The 21376-nt window shown below is 39.0% G+C and overlaps 1 protein-coding gene across 1 annotated transcript in view; it reads left to right on the top strand.

Moving 5' to 3' along the window:
* PDE10A (phosphodiesterase 10A) overlaps positions 1–21376 on the top strand; it is a 310755-nt gene that overhangs the window by 266599 nt on the left and 22780 nt on the right. The window contains exons 17-18 of the mRNA XM_032651210.1: positions 3387–3542; positions 10725–10897. Of these exons, the coding sequence (XP_032507101.1) occupies positions 3387–3542; positions 10725–10897 (329 nt within the window). The remainder of the gene's footprint in view (positions 1–3386; positions 3543–10724; positions 10898–21376) is intronic.

Here is a 21376-nt window from a genome sequence, read left to right on the forward strand (position 1 = left end):
CTGAGTGGGTTGAAGTACTCTCTGTCTGGAGTACATTTATGATATAGTTAGGTGACTCTATGCCATTCCAGGACAAATTTTGGTTCCGTAAGTTCACAGAAGCACACTTTTTAAATTGTTGTACCCAAGCATTTTCCCTATTATTTTGTATAAGGAATGTAGATACAGAAATTCCAACTTCATCAAAATATCCCTCAAGGAAACACTCATTTTTGTAGTCTTTCTTCCCTATTAAAGCTGAATTCTTCTGAAAGGATGTAAACAAAGTGAATTGTTCTCTTTGCCCTTATGCCCTGGATAACGGAGACATATCCTACCCATCTGAGGACCCAGAGCATTAAATACAATTAAAACATAAATGCTTATTTGACCTTCTCTAGCATAAGGGAACAGGGGCTCGGCAATGTTCCACTGATTCACCGGACTTTACGGACTTGGAGTTGGTGACACACTCAGAGAAGATTTGGGGACACCTAGTCCATTCCACTCCACTGCTGTCGAGCCCCTTCCTTGAATGCCCAGCCCACATTTGGTAATGGGGCGCCTTCGCCCCAGCTGTGCTCCTCCCAGGCGGGACCTTCCTGATGGCCTCGCTGCCCTCTCTCCACAAGGTCCCAGCAGCCCTATGAAAGCCCTAACTCGAATCCACCCTTCTCTCCTCCTGCTTCAGGACACGTGAAGAAAGGGAGCTGCGTCTCTGTGATAAAGAAATTGTGCTTCTCCCAAGGTCACGTCCACCAACACTAGAACCCTGAGGTCCAGTCCTGTCCTTTCCATCCTGTCAGACCAAATTCACAATTTGGGTGGGAAACTTGAAAGATGCATTTTAGAAAAAAAATGCTATTGTAAAGAGTCAAAACGTTCCTTTTTTTATTAATAATCTTTAGATGGGGCTTAGCCTAATAAATTAGTTATCACACACACACGATGAAATTTTTTTCTTTTTTAATATAAATTTTTCTAAACAATTTTCCATTTCATTGAACCCCATATTTTTGAAAATTTCAGTATTTCTCCATTCACTTCCTTTTAAGAAAGCAATTTTATTATCTTTTCTGCCAAAAGTTAGCCTGTAAGCTTGAGAATTATAGAAATTGTTCTTTTGGATTATATTAAAATTTATATTCAAAAATGGGAAAATTTTAAGACAAATGAGATAAGTTTTGTTACTACATATTGACTTCCATTTAAGTTTCTAGAATTATATCATTCTGTTTCTCCAGAAACTTCAGGTCTTTTGGCTAAAAATAACCCCCAAATAACATACATAAGTATTTAAAATATATTCTGTAAGGTGCATATGTAATCTCTAGTAGCGCTTTAGAAATGATCATTTGATGTTTTTAAAGGAAAAGTTAACAAAGGTAGTTCTTTACTTTGTAAGTTATTTTCAGATGCTTGATTCTGGCATACACTTGACAAAACTATTGAACATCAATACAAATAAAATAGGTTAAAAGGAATTAGAAAGCTTTTATCTATTGTGCCAGATTTTACAACCTTGACATTTCTTACCAGATTCATTATGGCTGACGTTGCAGCATAAAATATGGGAACAGCCCCCAAACAAAACGACCCCCAGAACATGCACAGTTCAGTGTCTTAAGACCTCCGAACACTTAGGGTTGGTCCCCTGCCTACCGCATAGTTTAGGGGTGCGGGTGCCCGGGGCGACCTCCCCACCCATTAGGTGGCAGGAGAAACCAGCGCGGCTCGACGAGACTAAGGCAGCAGCAGGGCGCAGGCGCAGTGCTCCGGTGGGGCTTTGTGCAGGCGCCGGCCCCGCGGCCGGTGGCGCCGCGCACTCCGGCTTCACGCCCTCCTCGATGCTGCCCGGGCTCCTGTCCAGAGCCGCCCTGCCAGTTGCCCTGGTCTCAGAGGTCCCTACCCTTGCGGTTCTTCCCTCCCCCCACCCCCTCCGTTAACTCGCTCCCTCCGCGCTGGGTCCTCCGCAGGCTCTGCATCCCGTGCAGGTCGCAGGCTGTGACCTCCACCTCACTGCACCCTCTGCCTCTGCCTCTCCGCTCGGCTCCCTCCGGATTTCGAGGCTCTTCTTTTTCCGCCGGCCCCTGGTGGAGCCGCTGTGCTGGCCGCCTGCAATTCCTCTCCTCCCCTTTTCTCTGAAACCAGCTCCATCACCCCCCAGAAAATGCTCTGGTCCAGGGGCCGTGCGGGTCCAAGGGTCAGGGCTCAGTTTTCCTCTTTGCGTCGCTGTTCTCACGTGGCTTCCAGGACCCCCAGCACCCTCGGTTCCCGAGCGCTCCTCCAGCCCGCTCCCCTTTCAACTTTCCCTTCTCAGTGACGACCCCGTCCATCAGCGTCTAAGGCTGATGACCTAGCCTTCAGGCTTGGCTTCCCCTCCCCCGCTCGCCGTCCTGCCCTCCTTTCTTCTCATGCCCAGCCTGCTAGAAAGCTCTGTTGATTCTGCCTGCAGAATCTTCCAGACTTTAGTCACGTCTCCTAAGCCTGCGTTGCTAGCGTCCTGGTCTAAGCTTCTGTTATGTTTTGCCTGAGTCACGACGAAAGCCTCCCCCAGGTCTCTCCCACCCTCCTGGAGTCTGTTCTCAATACAGTGGCCAGCGTGGGGATCTTTAAAGAACGTCAGCTAGATGATGTCACTCACTGCTGTGCTAAAAACCCCACCATCGGTCCCTGGATCACAAATAATACAAGATCTTTACCCTCCCCTCCCCTCCCCTGCCCTCACGTTCCTCTCTGTCCTCTCCCCGCAGTCCCTGCAGTGGTCAGTCCTGGTCATGTGACTCTGGTCCTGTGACTCACGGGCAGGCTCCCCTGCCAGGATGTGCGCTGGCTGAGAGCCCTGCCCCCGCCCCCGGGAGCTGCCTGCTTCTCCCCTTCACCTGCACCTCTGCCTGTCTGAGGCCCATCCTAACTGCTGTACATCACAGCCACCCGCCTCTTACCTGTCCCCTTCAGCCTGCTCTTCCTTTTATCTTTTTGTATACAATTTGCCATTTTTCACATGCTTTATGATATACTTGCTATATTCCTCATTTATGATAGCAGTAACATCGTTAGAATTTAACATTGAATAGATTTTTGAGTGAAGAACTGATACTGTCCTCTCCTTTTGCAGACTTACTTTATCTGTGATTCTTTGGAACATTTGCTTTAATTTGATACCACTTACACTTTTTACCAGAGTCAATCAGGAAAACTCAAGAATAATTTGATTGTTAAGTTCGTAAGCAGAACGACAAAGAAACTGGTTAAAAAAGAAGTTAGATTATCTGTTATTTCAGGCATTCATGAGCATGTTGGCTGCATCAGTGACAGAAGTCAGTGTGGTAAGAATACTAACCGTAACTTTCCTCATGTCCCATTTCTTTGTTTTGAACATCTGTGCACTGTGGTTTCTCCTTAAGCGCAAGGGACTGCTAATTGCGTGTCTGTGCCATGACCTGGACCACAGGGGCTTCAGTAACAGCTACCTGCAGAAATTCGACCACCCCCTCGCAGCTCTATACTCCACGTCGACCATGGAACAGCATCACTTCTCCCAGACCGTTTCCATCCTTCAGGTGAGGCGCCCAGGGCCACGTGCCTGCCCGCTGCCCCGTGTGTGCGTCGTCTTGTCAGAGAGACCCACGGTTTATACGTAAAAGAGGGATATTCTTCTGGCTTTCTTTAGAAACAGCAGCTACATTTTATCGTAAAACCTTTTTTAAAAGATTTATATATATTTTGCAATCACATTTGATTTTTAAGTACGTTATACCCTAAGGCAAAGTTTGTTTCACGTAGTTAATTTAATCCACGTGGGTCATCACGTTCTTGAACCAGAATGTGTTGAACAACGAATCTTGAACGGTAGGCAAACACGATTTTAAGTACATTGAAGTTCTTTTATTTTCTCTTTTGTGTGTTTTTAAATTGAGTTTTCTTGCTTTTAAGAGATGTCCTTAGTGACTGAGCTGGATGCTGACAGGTCTCCCTTCCCTGTGAGATACGTACGCTCCTTCACTTCAAACCTTTTTCTCAAAGTCATCTTAACTACGTAACTATCACCTCGTAATGCTCTGACTCCTCTCACAGACAATTTTTAAAATGTGATCTCTGTTTGACTTAAGAATAGTGGACCCGGTTGCTTCCTCTCACTGTCAGCACCTCATAATAGGAAGAGAAGTCTTATTAGATCTTTTGATTACGTGTCTACAGGAAGGATTTGGAGTTTTCAAGGTTGTGACGCAAAGCCCCGGCAGGACCTCAGCAGCGCCTGGCTGTGGGCGACTTGCAAAGCAGAAAGGTGTCTGCCCCTTGGTGCAGTTTTCCTTTCTTGTATAGCCCAGGCCTCCCCTGACCACCCAGGGCTCTTTTCCTCTCCGTACCTTCTCCTAGTGGCGCCTCATGGTCCCAGCTGTCCTAGTGATTGGTAGTACTGCACACTCAGATCTTTTCAAAACCCAGCAACATGTACGTAGTCAGGCCCCTTTTCCTCAGGACTGAGAAGGTAAATGGTGACCTTACTGAAGTGCAGGTGCTCTTCTGATGACCTGCGGGGTAGAGTGGAAGGTCTGTCAGATACGGAGTTATATCCGGCAGGTGGCTGAATGTCCCCCTTGCTCCCGGGCTGGTTCTATCCCTGAAAGCAATAGGTAGTCACCATTCCCGATGTTCCCTTGGCACCAATACTTTATTTTTTAAATGATGTATGTTATGTACGTTTGGCTGGATAGATAGATACATACATACATACTTAGAAATTTAAGCAGGGTAAAAGATGCGTGTGGATATATGTATATGTGTATGTGTTTGTATGTGTGTATGATATAGATGTGTGTACCTATATATGTGTGTATATAATAGGTGTATATACACACACATATATATTAGCACACACATGCATTAAAACATGCTTTTTATAAATAGACATTTATTAAAAGTTTATGACAGTTTATATCTACTTTCCCCTTAGGCTATTTATTTGCCCAGGAAGAAGGGTATATGCCAGAAAGGACATCAGGACGCCTTCATTTAGAAATAATTAGGACTCCTGGGTCCCATGTGCATCCTGTGTTCTAAATGAATTCATACATATGACTATGACAGCATTTCTGGTAATTTAATCTGCAAATGAATTTTAACAGCCTTCCTAAAGTTCCCTCAGAAAACCTATTTTAAATATAAGAGAATTTACAGAGGCCAGGATTGCAAGGTACATTGCTGCTGGATGGAATAAGATATAAACTGTGTGATACAGCAGCGATACAAAGCAGAAGGGGTGGAGAGGGTCTGACCCAGCCAAGGAAGACTTCTGGCAGGAAGACTTCCTCCGTTTGCCGCCGTTGACAGTGGAGGTGGCACAGAGCAGTTTGTCCCATTTTCAGCAAACCCTCAGCCACGTGGGGGCTCTGTGTTACATGATGCGGTGTTCCTAGAGTGATCAGAGCGTCATCACGGGAACTCAGGCAGTGAGTTAAGTCCAGGCACGCTGCTGGCATCCACAGAGTTGTTGGAGGGTAGTTAGATTCCGAGTATTAGAGAAGGCATTTCAGTCACTGGTGGGGGGAACATAAGGGCATCTTTGTTCTTGTGTCTTTAGAGAGGTGAGGTTCTCAGCAGACGAGTGGGATGGGAAGCCGGCCAGAAGAACCATCATGGCCACAGGTTCAGCCCACCAGTTAAAATCTGAATCTGTATCCTGGCTTGACCAACACCTCCTGTGTGAGCTGTGACAGGGAGAAACATAGGGGGCATAAACTCATGGCCCCATCTTTATGGGAGGAGAATGGCGGAGGGCCCCTTCATTTTCTGGAAATCTCTAGAATCTGCTGATTGTACGTGCTCATGGTAACTCCTCTGAGTTTTGCTTCTCAGATCCATCTAACTGCCTCTTGAAATTCGTTTCAATAGCGAACATATTTATTCACTGCCTCGCAGCTGCCAGCACATGTTTCAGGCCCGGGGGGACAGTGATAGCAAAAGCACAAATGCCTGTTGTGTCCACAGCTCCGCCCTCAAGCGGGTCTTCTTGCCGCGCCACCTGGCCAGCCTCCTGGGGTCCCAGCCATCCTAACAGGCTGTGGCTCTCACGCCTGTGTGTCAGCCTGGGGTACCGTAAGGTTCTGTTTCCAAACGCTTGAACTGTGTTTGGCATTCAGTGTGGCCAAAATCGTGCTGAGTTATTTTACAGCTCCCGTGATGGCGCCTCAGTCACCCCACAGGTCAGTGACCCTGTTAGAGTCCTTCCCCCTCACCCTGCCGCCAGCTCCAGTCACCAAGCCCTGCCAGTTTGAAGTTTTGTCAGGACACCTCCAGACTTGACCAATTAAGGTGATATCCTTGGCTGAGAGTAAAATTTAATTTCAACATCCAGTCACTGAATTATCAGACAGAACAATATGTCATTACATCACACGGAGCCCTCTGATAGGTCTGTCCGCCCAGTGGTCAGGGTAGTGAAGGGCTTCTCCTTCGGCGTCCTCATCTCCGCAGGCAGCCTTCAGCGCTCTGGCTGCACAGAGGATCGCAGTCCCGAACTATTCATCCTTTGGCAACGTGGCCAAAGAGGAGATAAAAAAATTCACCATGATGGTTAGAGATGGCTCCCCATGAGGCCTCCTCAAAGCTGTGTGTGTGTGGCTCTGTGTGTGTGTCTACAGACCACAGTCTTGTTAACCCGAATGCTGACTTTCAGTGTTGTTGCCACAATTACTTATGGGATAATCCGGGCGACTGGGGAAGCGTGGGGAAGAGGGCCCCTGTGTGACCACAGCAACCTCAGCAAACAGAAAAGGGAAGTATATCTAAAAGCTAACCTCAGTCCTTCACACACTAGCACAGAACTATTCACGGTACAGCACGGCAGGAGGGGTGTATGCCTTCACTTCCGTCACAGGGAGAAAGATGCAGTGGGCAGTTCCCACCCCCCCCCACCCCCGCCCCGAGTGGGCAGTGGGAGGAGATTAAGTCAGGAATGAAGTAAGGAGAAGTGTGAAAGCATCTAGAGGAAAGATAGGTTCAGATTCTTAACTTTTGCTGAGCTGCCCCTTGTCTCAACATTGGGTCTCAGGACTGTTTTCCCGGTGACTGGGGCCAGGGGCTGTGTATAGGCCGTGAGGGGCATTCATGGGAGGCCGAGTTCCCATTTGGTGCCTGTAGTGGATGCTGAACTGGCCCCTCTGAGCGTACAGTCTCCTACATGTCCATCAGGGACCTTTCCCGAGTGACATCCCAAATTCCACCTTCATTAGACCTTGTCTGTTTGACTGACTTTTCCCCCATTTTTTTTTTTTCTTTTGCGGTACATGGGCCTCTCACCGTTGCGGCCTCTCCCGTTGCGGAGCACAGGCTCCGGACGCGCAGGCTCAGCGGCCATGGCTCACAGGCCCAGCCGCTCCGCGGCATGTGGGATCTTCCCGGACCGGGGCACGAACCCGTGTCCCCTGCATCGGCAGGCGGACTTTCAACCACTGCACCACAAGGGAAGCCCTGCATCCCGGCCTTTTCAAAAAACTTTTACTTTAGTTCTTACCATTTCTGTATTAAATTTGCCTCAGCCGCACGGAAGTGTCTGTGCTTCCAGCAAACGCTCAGGGTCTCATGCCTCCTCTGTTCCTCCACTGGTCCTTCAGAATTCATGTCGCCACCAAGAAGAGCATCCCATGTGCTCCCATGGTCTTCACTTACCTCATTCGTGGGGACCATGCTACTCTATTTTTTGTGTACCACTGAACAGCGAACGCCTTAAAAAAATGAACTTATGTTGTTTAGGACCTTGGATGTAGTAGGTACTAAGCTACTAATATCCTTAGCCAAAGTGAGACGCTACAGACTGAATATCTGCTCAATGAGACACACATTCCTCATTTTGTGGTGGGAAAGATACAGCTATGGCAAGAAAGCAGTGCTCTAACAGTGAATCCGAATGCTGAGAATCCTTAGACCCATCATGTTTGAGAGTTAGGAGGGACCTTAAAGACCATCCACCTTAAAGACCTTAAAGTGTGTCCCCGATGAGTCTCTCAGCATCAGGACCGTTTCAGCGTTGTTTATATTCTCTCGTACATATCTCACAGATCTCAGCTACTTAAGCAGCTGAGCCTTTACAAACAGAGCCCACTCGTAAGCTTTCACAGATGTAAGAATTATATGCTCCTTACCTATTTTGGGACTTTAGAAACATTGCTGGGTATAAAATGCTTGTTATTTTATGCTTGATTGATACAACATGGGATCAACTGCCTTGAATTAATATAAACTTTAAACAGCGTAACCTGGAATATTAGTTATAATAAACTTATCAGTTGGTATATAAAGGCATCTTATTATTTTGTGAGGTTTTATTAGGTTGTTAACTAATGTGAAATTGGAGCTTTCAAAGCATTTTCAGCGTTTATCTGCTGTGCTTGGTTGCTGTATCTCCCTTATTGTCTTTTGTTTTGGTAGGAGCAAAGTGTTGATAAATATATACTATAGTCTCCTGAAAGGAAGGGGCCATTTATTGTTGTTTTATCACTTATTCCCTTTACTCTTGTAAAATGTTGAAAGAAGTAGTCCAGCTGTTCATTATAAAGGTTCACTGCTGAACTTTTCCACCGAGTTTCCCTTTAATATCGAAAAGTAAAGTAAAAAAAGAAATAATGAATCTGAAATAGCCCGCAGAATATACAGATCCTTTAAAATGGGTCTTACTTTGTCTTAGGTCATGGACACTTTTGAGAATCTGATGAAAATATGTGTTTATGGATGCCACACTCAACGTACTATATACAGTTGTAGTGAGTTCATTGTTCTGTGGTCCCCAAGAGAATTTATAGGACCCAGGCTAAGAAGTCCCTATTTTAGAGAGGTTAAAACATAAAATCCAACAGTATGTGAGAATATGTTATGTGCTGTAATTTAATAGTTTGTTGGTGATAGAGAGGATAAATCATATAAATATATATCACACGTGATTCCTCTTTGGACGACCTGCCAAGAGCAGATGTGTGCATGAGTACCGGCCAAACACATCCAATGTGGAACATGTTTATGAGCGGGGAGCCCAGGTCACAGAGCATTAAGTGCTGAAGCAGAGGCCAGCTGTTTTACTTGAGTTATGATCAAAGCAAAGCAGCTTTCTTAGCACAAGTTAGAGTCAAGATTTCTTTCTTGTAACTTTGTACAAGTTTAGAGTTGAGGTTGAAAGGGGCTTGGAAGTTAATTACCTTTCCAGTGACTAAATCCCTGCCCCTTGTCCCCCATCAGTTACTAACCAGCCTGTGTTTTGAATGTTTCCACAAGCAGCATCCCATGCATGGTTCACCTGGTAATTCTGAACATTAAGGTGGTTCTTCCTTCTGTTGAGCTGAAGTCCTGTGCTTATCGTGTCCACCGCTTTGGCCCTATTGTATTTATGAAGGCTGCTTCAAGGGAGATTACATTACTAAAAATTACTGAAATAACCAGTTTATATAAGTACTGCACTTTTTCTCTAGTCAAATAAAAATGTTGTTAATGCTTCAGCAAATACTTCATTTCAATTAGATATCAAAGATTTATTTGAATTTTATAATTTGAAAGTGCAATCATGTGTTTGAAAGTGCTTTATAACCTTAGAGCATTCTACAAACATGTCCTTAATATTATCATTGTCTGAAGAAGAACCAACTAGAACTAACTCCATGTATCATAGGATAATTTAAATATAAATATAATACCTTAAAAGTAAATAATACAGGAAGATTCTGATAACTGAAAATAAATGTGGCACATACAACCTTATTTCAGAGTAATAGGAAGCAGACAATATCTTAGTGAGATGTCTGATTTTGTACAGAAATATACTTTAATAATTTCAAGTTTGTCATGTAATTTATCAGTAAATATATGTAGCTTAAGACAAGCAGAAACAATTAAAGATCAGTTTATAGTACAACTGTGTTGACTCATGAATCACTGAGAAATAATTGATGAACCCATAAATTGAATCTCTGCCTTTTTTTGTTTGAACAAAAATGACCCGTTTTAACCTCAACTACAAATAAAACAAAATCCTGAGGAAGAAATTATTGTAAAAAGTTTTAAAAAGATTCATATACAGAAGAATAATTATGGGAAAACAGAATTCAAATGACCAGTGTTTGGTCTTGTTTAGGGTGACGATCTGCTGGGTCCATCTCCCATGAGGACAGAAGACAGGATGGCCTTACAGTTTTTGCACCTCAGGGATTTGTGCTTTATGTAAAAGCATTCTTGCCTGTAGGGAGAGTTTTTAATATGCCTAAATTTTATGTTCAGGTCCTGGGACATTTTCCTCTGTGATACAGAGAAAATAGTTTATTACTCATGAGGCTTGCGGAAGTGGACAAAGGTATAGATGACTTTTTAAGCCCATTAATTTCCAGTATAATGTGAAAATTACCGAAGTTCTTAATTAGTTTAAAAGGAAAAGTCTTTTACTTAAATATTTTACATATACCAGTCCTTTAATTCCTTACTAGAAATATCCCCAAACTAGGTGTATATTTAAATCACTGGGATTTTATGGTGGGAAATGTTACGTAGTTTAAATAGTTCATTTAAGTGGTAGCTTCATTGTTGTATCGTGAAGAGAAACCAAAACATTAATTTCATTAGTCATTTTAAACTATCCTTTTGTTCCCCCAAAACCTGTCCTGACCAAATGCCATGGACTGACTGTTGTTTCAAGTAACTAAAAATGTCATTAGATTGGAGCTTGTGCTTGTTATTGGTGGTGTTTATTTGTATTTTTTCCCTAGTTGGAGGGGCACAATATCTTCTCCACCCTGAGCTCCAGTGAATATGAACAGGTGCTTGAGATCATCCGCAAAGCCATCATTGCCACAGACCTTGCGTTATACTTTGGAAACAGGAAGCAGTTGGAAGAGATGTACCAGACCGGATCGCTAAACCTTAATAATCAATCACATAGGTAAAAATAATTTTTGAAAGTTTAGTAGCCCAGGAAGTGTTATTTGGAATAAATTTATATTTAAAAACAAAAATGTAATTTGGCATAAATTTATATTTGAAGAAAGAAAATGTAAAAAGAATTTATGTGGTGTTTTTTTGTTTGTTTTATGTGCACTTTATATTTACTTTGGATATTTCGTTATTTGACAAGATTGCTGACAATGTATTGTGAAGGTCACTAAAATATGAATTAGAATTTAAACTGGTCACATAGGAATGGGTACTTTTAAAGGGAAGTCATTTTCCAAGAGGCCTCTCCTTGAATTTGTCACAGTCCAGCGTTTGGTCATTGACCTCACAGACTCAAAACAAATGAAGATGGATTCATCAGAATCCAGATCTTATTAACCAAGCCAATGTGATTGATGTATAAAACCTGCATTCCATTTTATTGATCTGCAAACATACATTCTAGTTATAAGCATCAGAATATTGGCATTCAGCGTGGTCACAATCCTTCAGGAAGCCAAGTGGCAATCCAAAGTTGGTTGGAATGTGGGGTCAGAACAGAGAGAATGAGGTTCCTTAAATGTTCTAATGCATCAGGCTAAGGTAGTTTGATTCCTTTTTTTCTGAGAAGGTGTGACTTGCCCGCTGGATTCAGAAATGTGTCACGTGTTTTCATCTTGCACCTGTCCACCCATCTGTCCATTAGAGCTCAGTCCACTGGCTAAAACCCCTCTTGGCCTTGCCGGTGTGTAGGTGGTTACCACCAGCTTTTCTTTGTAGGACTTTCCTTTTGCTGTTTCCATGTCTGACTAGGTCCATCTTAAGCGATGCCGTCTTTATCTTTAGATTTGGGAACACTTGTTTATTTGTTCATCCTAGTCTTGCTGAAGTTGAATCTATTCTTTTTTGCTCAGATGCTTTGTGTACCTCCTCTGTGATCCATTAAGGTACTGATCATAACATTTCTTTCTAGAGAAATCTGCTTTCAGTTCTAAGAAGCAGTTCACTCAGGTACCCCAAACACAACACATTAGGTCTACAAATGACTAGAGACAGACACATAATAAATAAAGTTGACCTCTTCAAGAATATGGTCATCAGAGTTTTTACGGGGAACCTTCTTTGAGGAAAAAAATATACATCTTAATTTTACAGAGGGCAGTCTGCACACATTGCCAGCACCCTCCCAGGGTTGGCAGAAGGGTCAGTGTCATGCAGGACAACACACCCTCTTCTGCCTGCAGCCCAAGGGATGCGTGTGATTTACAGTCTTCACGTCTGTAGAAACGGGAGTTTGTCCGCGGTTCTCTTTCTTATGGCAATGATAAGACTGGAGAAATATGCGCTGGGTTAAGGTATCCTTTGGCTTGCCGGAAACTATGTGTATACATTGTTTTTAAGTTATAAATAAGAGTCACGTAAGTAGTAACAAGTTTCTTGCATATGATTTTAGCAAAATGATTACGATAATAGTATTCTTATAAAATAGAAAATTTAAAAATCTAATGGCAAGTAATATTATACTTGGTGCTTAATGCATATGTACATGTTAATGGTGTATACTGTATAGTTATGATGATTAAATAATTTTAAAGGTGTTGCATATTTGTTTTAAGAATTCAAAGAGTGCAGGTATATATACAAGAAAAACAATAATAGCGTCGTCCGTGGGTGTTCGTTCCCGGAGCCCCTGCAGGTACCAGAATACGGGTATTACGTCCCTTGTATAAAATGGCCCTGGACGATGAATAGGGTCACTCTTCCGTCCGCACAGAGCGGATGAGAGACCCAGGGGTCCGCTGGGTCCTGTTCTGCAGAACCGATAGAACCATGCATTCTCCTCTGTTTATTCTAAGCTGTTTATATGCACAAACATACATCTTTAAACAAAAACGTGATTACAGGCCTTCCTCGGTATCCACAGAGAATGTGTTCCAGGACACCACCCGCATAACAAAATCAGTGGATGTTCAAGTCCCTAAATCCCTTCGTCGGCCCTCAGCCCTCGTATCCGTGGGTTCCGCCTGTACAGATTCAAGCAACATAGTACAGGATCCGAGGTCGGTTGACTCTGCGGATGCAGGACCCACAGATGAGCAGGGCCGACGGTATACCAGATGCTTGCCTAGTTTTAAGAGTTATGTGACATCACGTAGTATGGAGGACTGACTAGCTAAAGGCTCACTTAAACCTTCCTCCTATTGATAAGATGTTTCTAGAATTTTGCACCATAAATAATTCTGCAATAAACTCTCATAAAGTCATCTGCTGTCCTTTAAAAATATATATCACATTGCATACGGTGCTAGAAATGTAGATACATGTTAAATTTTCTAAAAGGACGGTAGAAATTCACACTTCTCCTCACATAGGGTGAAAGCTGTTTCTCTTTAAGTATGCCATTCTCTGACAACTCCCTGCATTAAAGATCTTTTCATGTTTGTTGACTTTGTTCCTACTTCTGTTTGTTCACAACTTTTGTGTAATTTTTGTTGAATTCTTTACTTTTTTTATAAATCAGTTTGCATTCTATATTTTTGTTAAGGATGTTAACATTTTCTCTGTTATATGTTACAAACATTTTCTTAGGTGCTTTTCAAAAGTTTTATTTAGATTTTATTTTAAATACAAAGAAATTTAATTTCATGAAGCCAAATCTTTCATTTGTTTTTATCAAATCTGGTTTCCTGTCTTGCTTATGAAGACCTCCCCTATCCTCAAAGTAATATAAATTGTACTTAAAATTTTCTTTGCATATTAATGCTTCTGGAGTTATACTTTTTATGAACATAACTTTATTTCTTCCTGATGGGTTGAATCAATACCATTTAATTAACAATCTATTTTCTTCCACTGAATTGAATTGAAGTTTCATATAAACTCAAATACTTCTTTGGACTCCTTAAGCCATGTAATTGTTAATTATCTAATCCTCGACTGTGATCATACTGTTTTGATTATTGTAACTATGTTGAAATTTATCATACATACCTGGTAAAGTAATCTTAATCTCTCATTTACTTTCCGAAAATTTCATGGAAATTGTTACTTAGTAAATGCATTTTTTTATATTTTTATAAGAAAAATTTCAAACTTAAGAAAAGTGGAAATTATACTAAAATGTATACTCATACCCACATTCAAGAATTATTAACATTTTAACGTATTTTTTGCCTTTATTTTTTGACTGTGCCACTTCCTTGTAGATTATAGACATCATGACCCTTTATTTCCTTCATAGTGAATACTTAAAAAAGAAAAAGGATATTTTATCGTGTTTGTTTTCCATTAAAAATATCCACATTGGGATTTTGATTGCAGTTATATCGCATTTATTTCTTCACTTGTAAATGAGAGTATATTGGCTTCTCATCCAAAAGCACTGGCATGACTTTTTAGTCTTGGATAACATTTTATATAGTTTATTTACACAGATCCTATCACTTTTTTAGTTAAATTGTACTGGTCATGTTATACATGTTATCAGTTGTGAATGTGTTTTACCCAGTTTTTAATGGAAATACAATTTCCAGTATAAAAATAGTTATGAATTTTTATATATTTCTCAATTTTGCTTCATGTTTTTAGAAACTTTGTTATTAGGTGCTTATACATTTGTGTATTTGTTATGTCTTCTCTATGATTTATCCTCTTGTCACTATGAAATTCTCTTTTTATTCTGGTAATACTTCTTGCCTTAAAGTTTTCTGTGTCTAATAGCCACACCAGCTTTCTTATGCTTACTTATTGGCAGGTCATATTCTTTTCCAATCCTTTACTGTTACCCTATCTGCATCCTTATATTTTAAATGTGTCTTGTAATCAGCAGTAGTTGAGACTTACAGTGGCTGCTTCCTTTGGGACTGTCAGTTCGTTTGCCTTTAATGTAATTATATTTATGTTTGTCTCATTATCTTGTTTGTTTTCTCTTTAACCCTTTGTTCTTTGTCCTTCCTTTCCTGTCTTCATTGGAGTTAATGAAATGTTTCCTTTGTTGTTGTGTTCTGTATCTTCTATTGGCCTTTATTGTTACGCTTGTATGTTTTCAAGTGGTTGCTCTTGAGTTTACATGAATCTGCATTTTTCAGTCCACCTTGAATTAATATTACTCCATTTCTGTACAATGTAACAACCTTAAAAAGACAGAATCCAGTTATGCCCAGTTTTGTCTTTTATGCTATTGTTGTTAAATATTATACTGCTACATATGTTGTATACACCACCAAGGTTGCTAATACTTTAAATTAAATAGTTAATAGATTATTAAAGAATTTTTTAAAAAGAAAAAGATAATCTGTCATATTTTCTCATATATATACCATTTCCAATGCTTTGCATTCGTTTGTGTAGATCCAGATTTCCGTCTGGTAATTATTTTACCTCAGTCCAGACAGCAGATTCTTTCAGCCTTAGTTTATCGCCTTTATTTTGGCTTCACTTTTCCAAGATATTTTTGCTGGACTTAGGATTTTAAGTTGACAGGCTTTCTTTCAGCATTTTTCAAATGTTATTCGGTTGTCTTCTGACCTCCATCTTTTTCTTTTGTCCCTGATGAGAAGTCAGCAGTCATGCTTCTTGTTATTCTCCTATATGTAGCATGTCTTTTTATTTAAGATGTTCTCTGTATCCTTGGTTTTTCAGCACTTTGTTTATCATGTACCTCAGTGTCCTCCTTGTATTTGTCCTTCTTGAATTCCTCTGAGGTTTCTGGGTCTCTGGGCTGCTGATTGCAGGAAAACGTAGTAAAGTTTTAACCATTTTTCTTCAAATATTTTTTTCTGTCAACCCGTCATTTTTCTTCTGCAACTCTAATTATACATATGATAGATCACTTAATGCTATCTTACAGGTTATTAGGGCTCTGAACTGTTTTTTCAGTCATTTTTCCTCCCTGGGCCTCCCTGGGTAATTTGGTATGATTCGCCTTTAATTTCAATGATCCTTTCTAATGTTCTCTCCAATCTGTTGTCCATTCCATCCAGTGATTTATTTTATATATTGTGTTTGTCAGTTCTGAGATTTATTGGGGGTTCATTTTTATAGCTTCTATGTCTCTTTTAAAATTCCTGTCTCTTCACCCATTGTATCCAAGTATATATTTTCCTGAGATTCTTTAGTATATCTATCAGTTACTTAACAATGCTTGTCTTCATTTCCACCAACTGAGTCCTCTGTGGGTCTTTTTTTTTGTTGACTTTTTTTTTTTTCTGAGTCATGGAACACATTTTTCTTTTTCTTTAGATGTCTAGTAATTTTTTAATTTATATGCTACGTTGTGGATAATATGTATTCTCTGTTATCTTTCTGGATCCTGTTATCCTTCTCTGAAGATAATTGACTTTTATTCTAGTGGCCAGTTAAATTTCTCATGGATTATCCTAAATTTATGGATATGTGCCTTAAGCATTTTTTGTGTGGTTCTGTTTCTGTTTTGGCCTTGGTCCTTAGATCCAGCCAAGGATTTGAGGGGAATATGAATGCATATTTGGGGACTATCGCCTTTGTGTCTCTCTCCTTTCCAGGATTTTTCTCCTCAAATTCCACGTGCTCTGACAGCCCAGATGCTAACCTCTCCACCATACTGTGACTTTTGGGGGGCCTCTAAATGTCTCATACCCCAACTGAGCCATAATCTTAGCAGAAAAGCTAATAAATGTGGATTATGCCCAAAGGTTTTGAACTCCTTTCAGTTTCTGCCTGCTTTTAGGTACTCAATTGCCTTCAATGAGTTGTTCTTAAATTTTGTTCAGAATTTATTCCGTCATTACTAGAACTCTAAAAATGTGTTTTCTAGCAATTTTATTATGTTTTCTGTGTCAGTTGAAAATATTAATCTCTTGGATTTTCTAGGCATACTTTCACATCATCTACAGTTAAATATCATTTGTTCCACTTTTCTGATATTGATACCTATTTTGCTTTCTCATCTGACTGTATAATTAGAACCTACAAAACAGTATTGGATTATGGTGATAAAGCAAGTATATCTAATATGTGTTTGATTTTAATTGTAGTGATTTTAGATTTTAATTTTTTATGTGATTTTTTTGGTAAATTATTTTCATCTGGTATGAGTTTTCTTCTTCGTTTCTTGTTTGTGTTACTTTTTATTAGGAATTTTATCAAATTCATATTCAGATGTCAGTGATAATATGATTTTCCTAATTTCTGTTATTGATTTCTTATTTTATTAATAGATTTTTAAATTTCCTAATTTTGTGCTACCACTGAGTTCCTTGTACTCTAGTTTCCCATGGAATTACTTTTTTAATATACTAAGGAAATCAATTTTTGCTTTTTTTTTTTTTTTAGCAAGTTTATGTCGAATCCATTAATTGACATGTAGTTGTTTTTCTGTATGGTATCATAATTTGCTATTAAGATTATGAGAGTTAAGAAATTAAATTTCTCTCTGGTCTAGAAGGGTTTAAATAAATAAAGATATCCATTTGGGGAAGCTTAAATTATATTTATTTGTAAAACCATTACAGTCTGGCACATTTTTTTAATGGAAGATCTTTAACAAACTTTTTAATGTCTTTTGTGGTTTGAGGTAATTGTTTTGTTTTGTTTTTTCCATTTTATTTCACCTCTTGGTCAACTTATTTTGCTAGAAAATCATTTTTCCTTTAGACTTTCAAATTCGCATAAATATTTACACAAATTATTCTCACTTAAAATGTATTTATCTTACTATATCTGTAGTTATCTAATTTTCAATATTTTTATTTCTCCCTTTGTTTCTTAATCAAATTTGTCCTTTCATTTTAATTATTCCTTTTTTACAAACTTTTAAAAAATTTATCATTTCTTTCTTGTGTGTTTGCTCTTTCATTAATTTTTTTTTTTTTTTTCGGTACGTGGGCCTCTCACTGCTGCAGCCCCTCCCGCCACGGAGCACAGGCTCCGGACGCTCAGGCCCAGTGGCCACGGCCCACGGGCCCAGCCTCTCCGCAGCATGCGGGATCCTCCCGGACCGGGGCACGAACCCGCGTCCCCTGCATCGGCAGGTGGACTCCCAACCACTGCGCCACCAGGGAAGCCCTCTTTCATTAATTTTAACTTTTATTTTTATACCTTCTTTGTACCTTAGTTGTTCCTTTTCTTATTTCTCAAATTTCATAACAAAACATGTATATGTATTATTATCTGACTACTAATTGAACTGTACCCTGCAAGTTTTTGATGAAGCATTATTCTTTTTCTTAGTTTTTAGATAATTTTCATTTCTGTTTCCATTTCCTCATTGATGTGGAGGTTAATTTAAAAGAATTTCCTAATTTCCAAATACTTTGGGTATTTGCTTACTTTTTGTTTTGTTTCTAAGGATGCTACTTTGGATCCTTAGAAAAGGATCCAAAAGAGAATATGACGTATGAATTCTCATATATATCTTCTAATTTTTTTATAAGATAAACGAGTGATTAAAGCAAAAATAGTAATTGTACTAAGGTGAGGTTTATATCATATGTAGAGATTAAATATATGAAAATAATAGCACAAAGAATGAGGGGTACAAAGAATTATAGCGTTATAAGGTTCTTATGTTTGTGAAGGGTGAGAGTGAAGTGCTAAGTGGAACAATATTAACTTTGTGTGTGTGTTATAAGTATGTATATTGTAATGTATAGAAACCATGAAAACATAAAAGTATAGCTTTTTTTAAAGAAAGGAAAAATGAATCATAAAAAGTACATTTTATCAGCCCACAATGCAGCAAACGGAAAGCAAATATGAAGACAGTAGACGTGAACCCAATCAAACTAACAATTAAGCGTAAATGGATTAATACCTCAATTGAAAACCAAAAATTATCAGACTTGATAAAATAACAAGACTTAATTATATGTTATATAAGAAATACACACTCTAAATAGGAAGACTCAGATAGGTTGAAAGTAAAATGATGAGAGAAGATATACCATGCAGACACCTTAAAAAAGCTACATGGCTGTAGTAGTATCAGAGTCGTTTTGAAGGCAGAATACTGTGAGCCAGTAAGAGGGATAATTCACCATGACAGAAGGGTCAACACATAGAGAGAAATAACACTGCAAATGTGTGCGTGCACCTAATTAACAGAGCTGCAAAACACATGAAGGAAAATCTCACAGAACAGAAAAGGAAACTAAACAAAACCATAGTTCAAGAGTTTTACATTTTTCTTTAAGTAATTTATAGAGCAAGTACATAGAAATCTAAGGCAAAGGAAAAATCGACACTGTCAACAAAACCTATTTTATATACACTGAACACTAAAAAATGACTACACATTCTTTTCAGCTGCACATGGAATATTTATAAGATAGACTGTGTGCTGGTACCTAAAATAAATCTCAATAAATTTCAAAAGATCGGATTCATAGAATATTTTTTATTGTGATGGAAATAAAAATCACAATAACCTATGTAGAAAAGCCCTACGTATGTGGAAATTAAACAACACACCTCTAAATAAGTCATGTATCAAAGAAGAAATAACAAGGGAAATAGAATATTTCAAACTGAATGTTAGGGAAAACAAACTCACAATTTGTAGGATTCAGCTAGAAGTTTATTTTTAAATGCCTGTGTTAGTCAGTGTTTTAAGATGACACCTTAAGCAGCTAGAAAAAGAAGAGCAAATTAAGCCCTAACTTGAAATGAATAATCAAGAGAGGAGCAGAACAATAAAACGGAGAGCAGCAAACAACAGAGAAACCAATGATGCCAATAGTCGGTACCTTGAAAAGATTACTAAAATGTATAAACCCCCAGCAAGACTAAGTAAGGGAAAAGGAGAAAATACCAATCACCAATATTAACAGTAACAGAGAGGATATTGTTACAGAATATGGGCAAAAAGAGGCAGTAAGAGATTATTATAAATAATTTTATGGTAATTTGAAACAGTTAAAAATGAATAATTCCTTGAAAATTACAACTTACTGTACTGAACCAAGATGAAACAGAAAATCTGAATATCCCCTTAAAGAAATTCTATCCTTAAACAGAAAATTCTCCAGGACCTCATGGTTTCACTTGTGAATTCTCTCAGACATTTATGGAAGAAATAATATCAATCTTACACAAAATGTTACTGAAAATGAGACTACTACTTACCACTTTATTTTATGAAGCCTGAATAGTACTGATACCAAAAGCTCACGAACACATTACAAAAACAGTAAATTGAAGATCTATATTGATTGACATGTATGCACTGCTATATTTAAAGAAAATGCCTTTCCATGAAAAAAAAAGATCTATATTCCTCATGGACATAGATCCAATTCATAACAAAGTATAACAAATTCAGTCACATATTCAAGAGACAATATAACAAATGGATTTTATCTCAGGAATAGAAAAGTGGTTTAACATTTGCTAATTAATATAATTCACAGTAATGGAACAAAGAAGAAATACCGTATGATCATCGCCAGTGCATTATGCTGAAAATAAGTAAATAAATCAACAAATAAAATTAGAAAGGAAAAAGTAAATCTGTCCTTATTTTTAAATCACATGCCATCTACTAAAAAATTCCTCAGGAATCTCCAAAAAACTCTACTAGAATTAATAAGTGACTTTAGCAAGTTCACATGATACATTTAAAAATTAACTTAGTTTATATATGAATATTAATTGGAAATTCAAATTAAAGCAATTCCATTTGCAATGTCATTTAAAAAATAAATTTAACAAATGATATAAAATTCATTTAAAAATAAATTAATAAATGATAAAATACATAACATTTCCTGAGACAAATAAAGAACACTAAACGACTGGAGAGATGTATCATGATTATGAATTGCAACACTCAATATTGCTATCGATTCTCTACAAACATTCCTCCAAAACTGCAATTCTAGTCAGAATATCCACAGGCTACTTTTTGTAGAAAGTGACAAACCGACCTCAAATTTATCTAGAAATACAAAAGACCCAGAATAGTCAAAGCAATTTTGACAAAGCAGAGACAAATTGGAGGACTTATACTACCTGATTTCAAGACTTACTATAAATAACAGTAATCAAGACTGGGTGTATTGGTGTTAGGGTAGACAAATTGGGACAGATTACAAAAGACCCATTCTATGGTAGCCTGTTGATTTTCAGCCAAGGGGCCAAGATAATTCAACTAGGGAAAGGATAGTCATTTCAACATTGCTTTTTAATTACGGAGGTTTCAGATGGATGATAGACTTAAATGTAGAAGCTAAAATTATAAAATCTTTAGAACAAAACATAGGAGCAAGTCTTCATGACCTTGCATAGGCAAAGATTCCTTAGCACACAAAAAGCATTAACCTTCAGAGATGTCCGTCAAAGGGTTCAAACTGTCAGTTATGAGATGAGTAAGTTCTGGGGATCTAAGGTACAGCGTGGCGGTTACGGTTAGTGACACTGTACTGTACGCTTGAAATTTGCTAAGTGAGCGGATCCTAAGTGTTCTCACCACACACACACACACACACACACACACACACACACACGGTAACCG

The sequence above is a fragment of the Phocoena sinus genome, chromosome 12, assembly GCF_008692025.1.
Source record: "Phocoena sinus isolate mPhoSin1 chromosome 12, mPhoSin1.pri, whole genome shotgun sequence".
NCBI lineage: Eukaryota > Metazoa > Chordata > Mammalia > Artiodactyla > Phocoenidae > Phocoena > Phocoena sinus.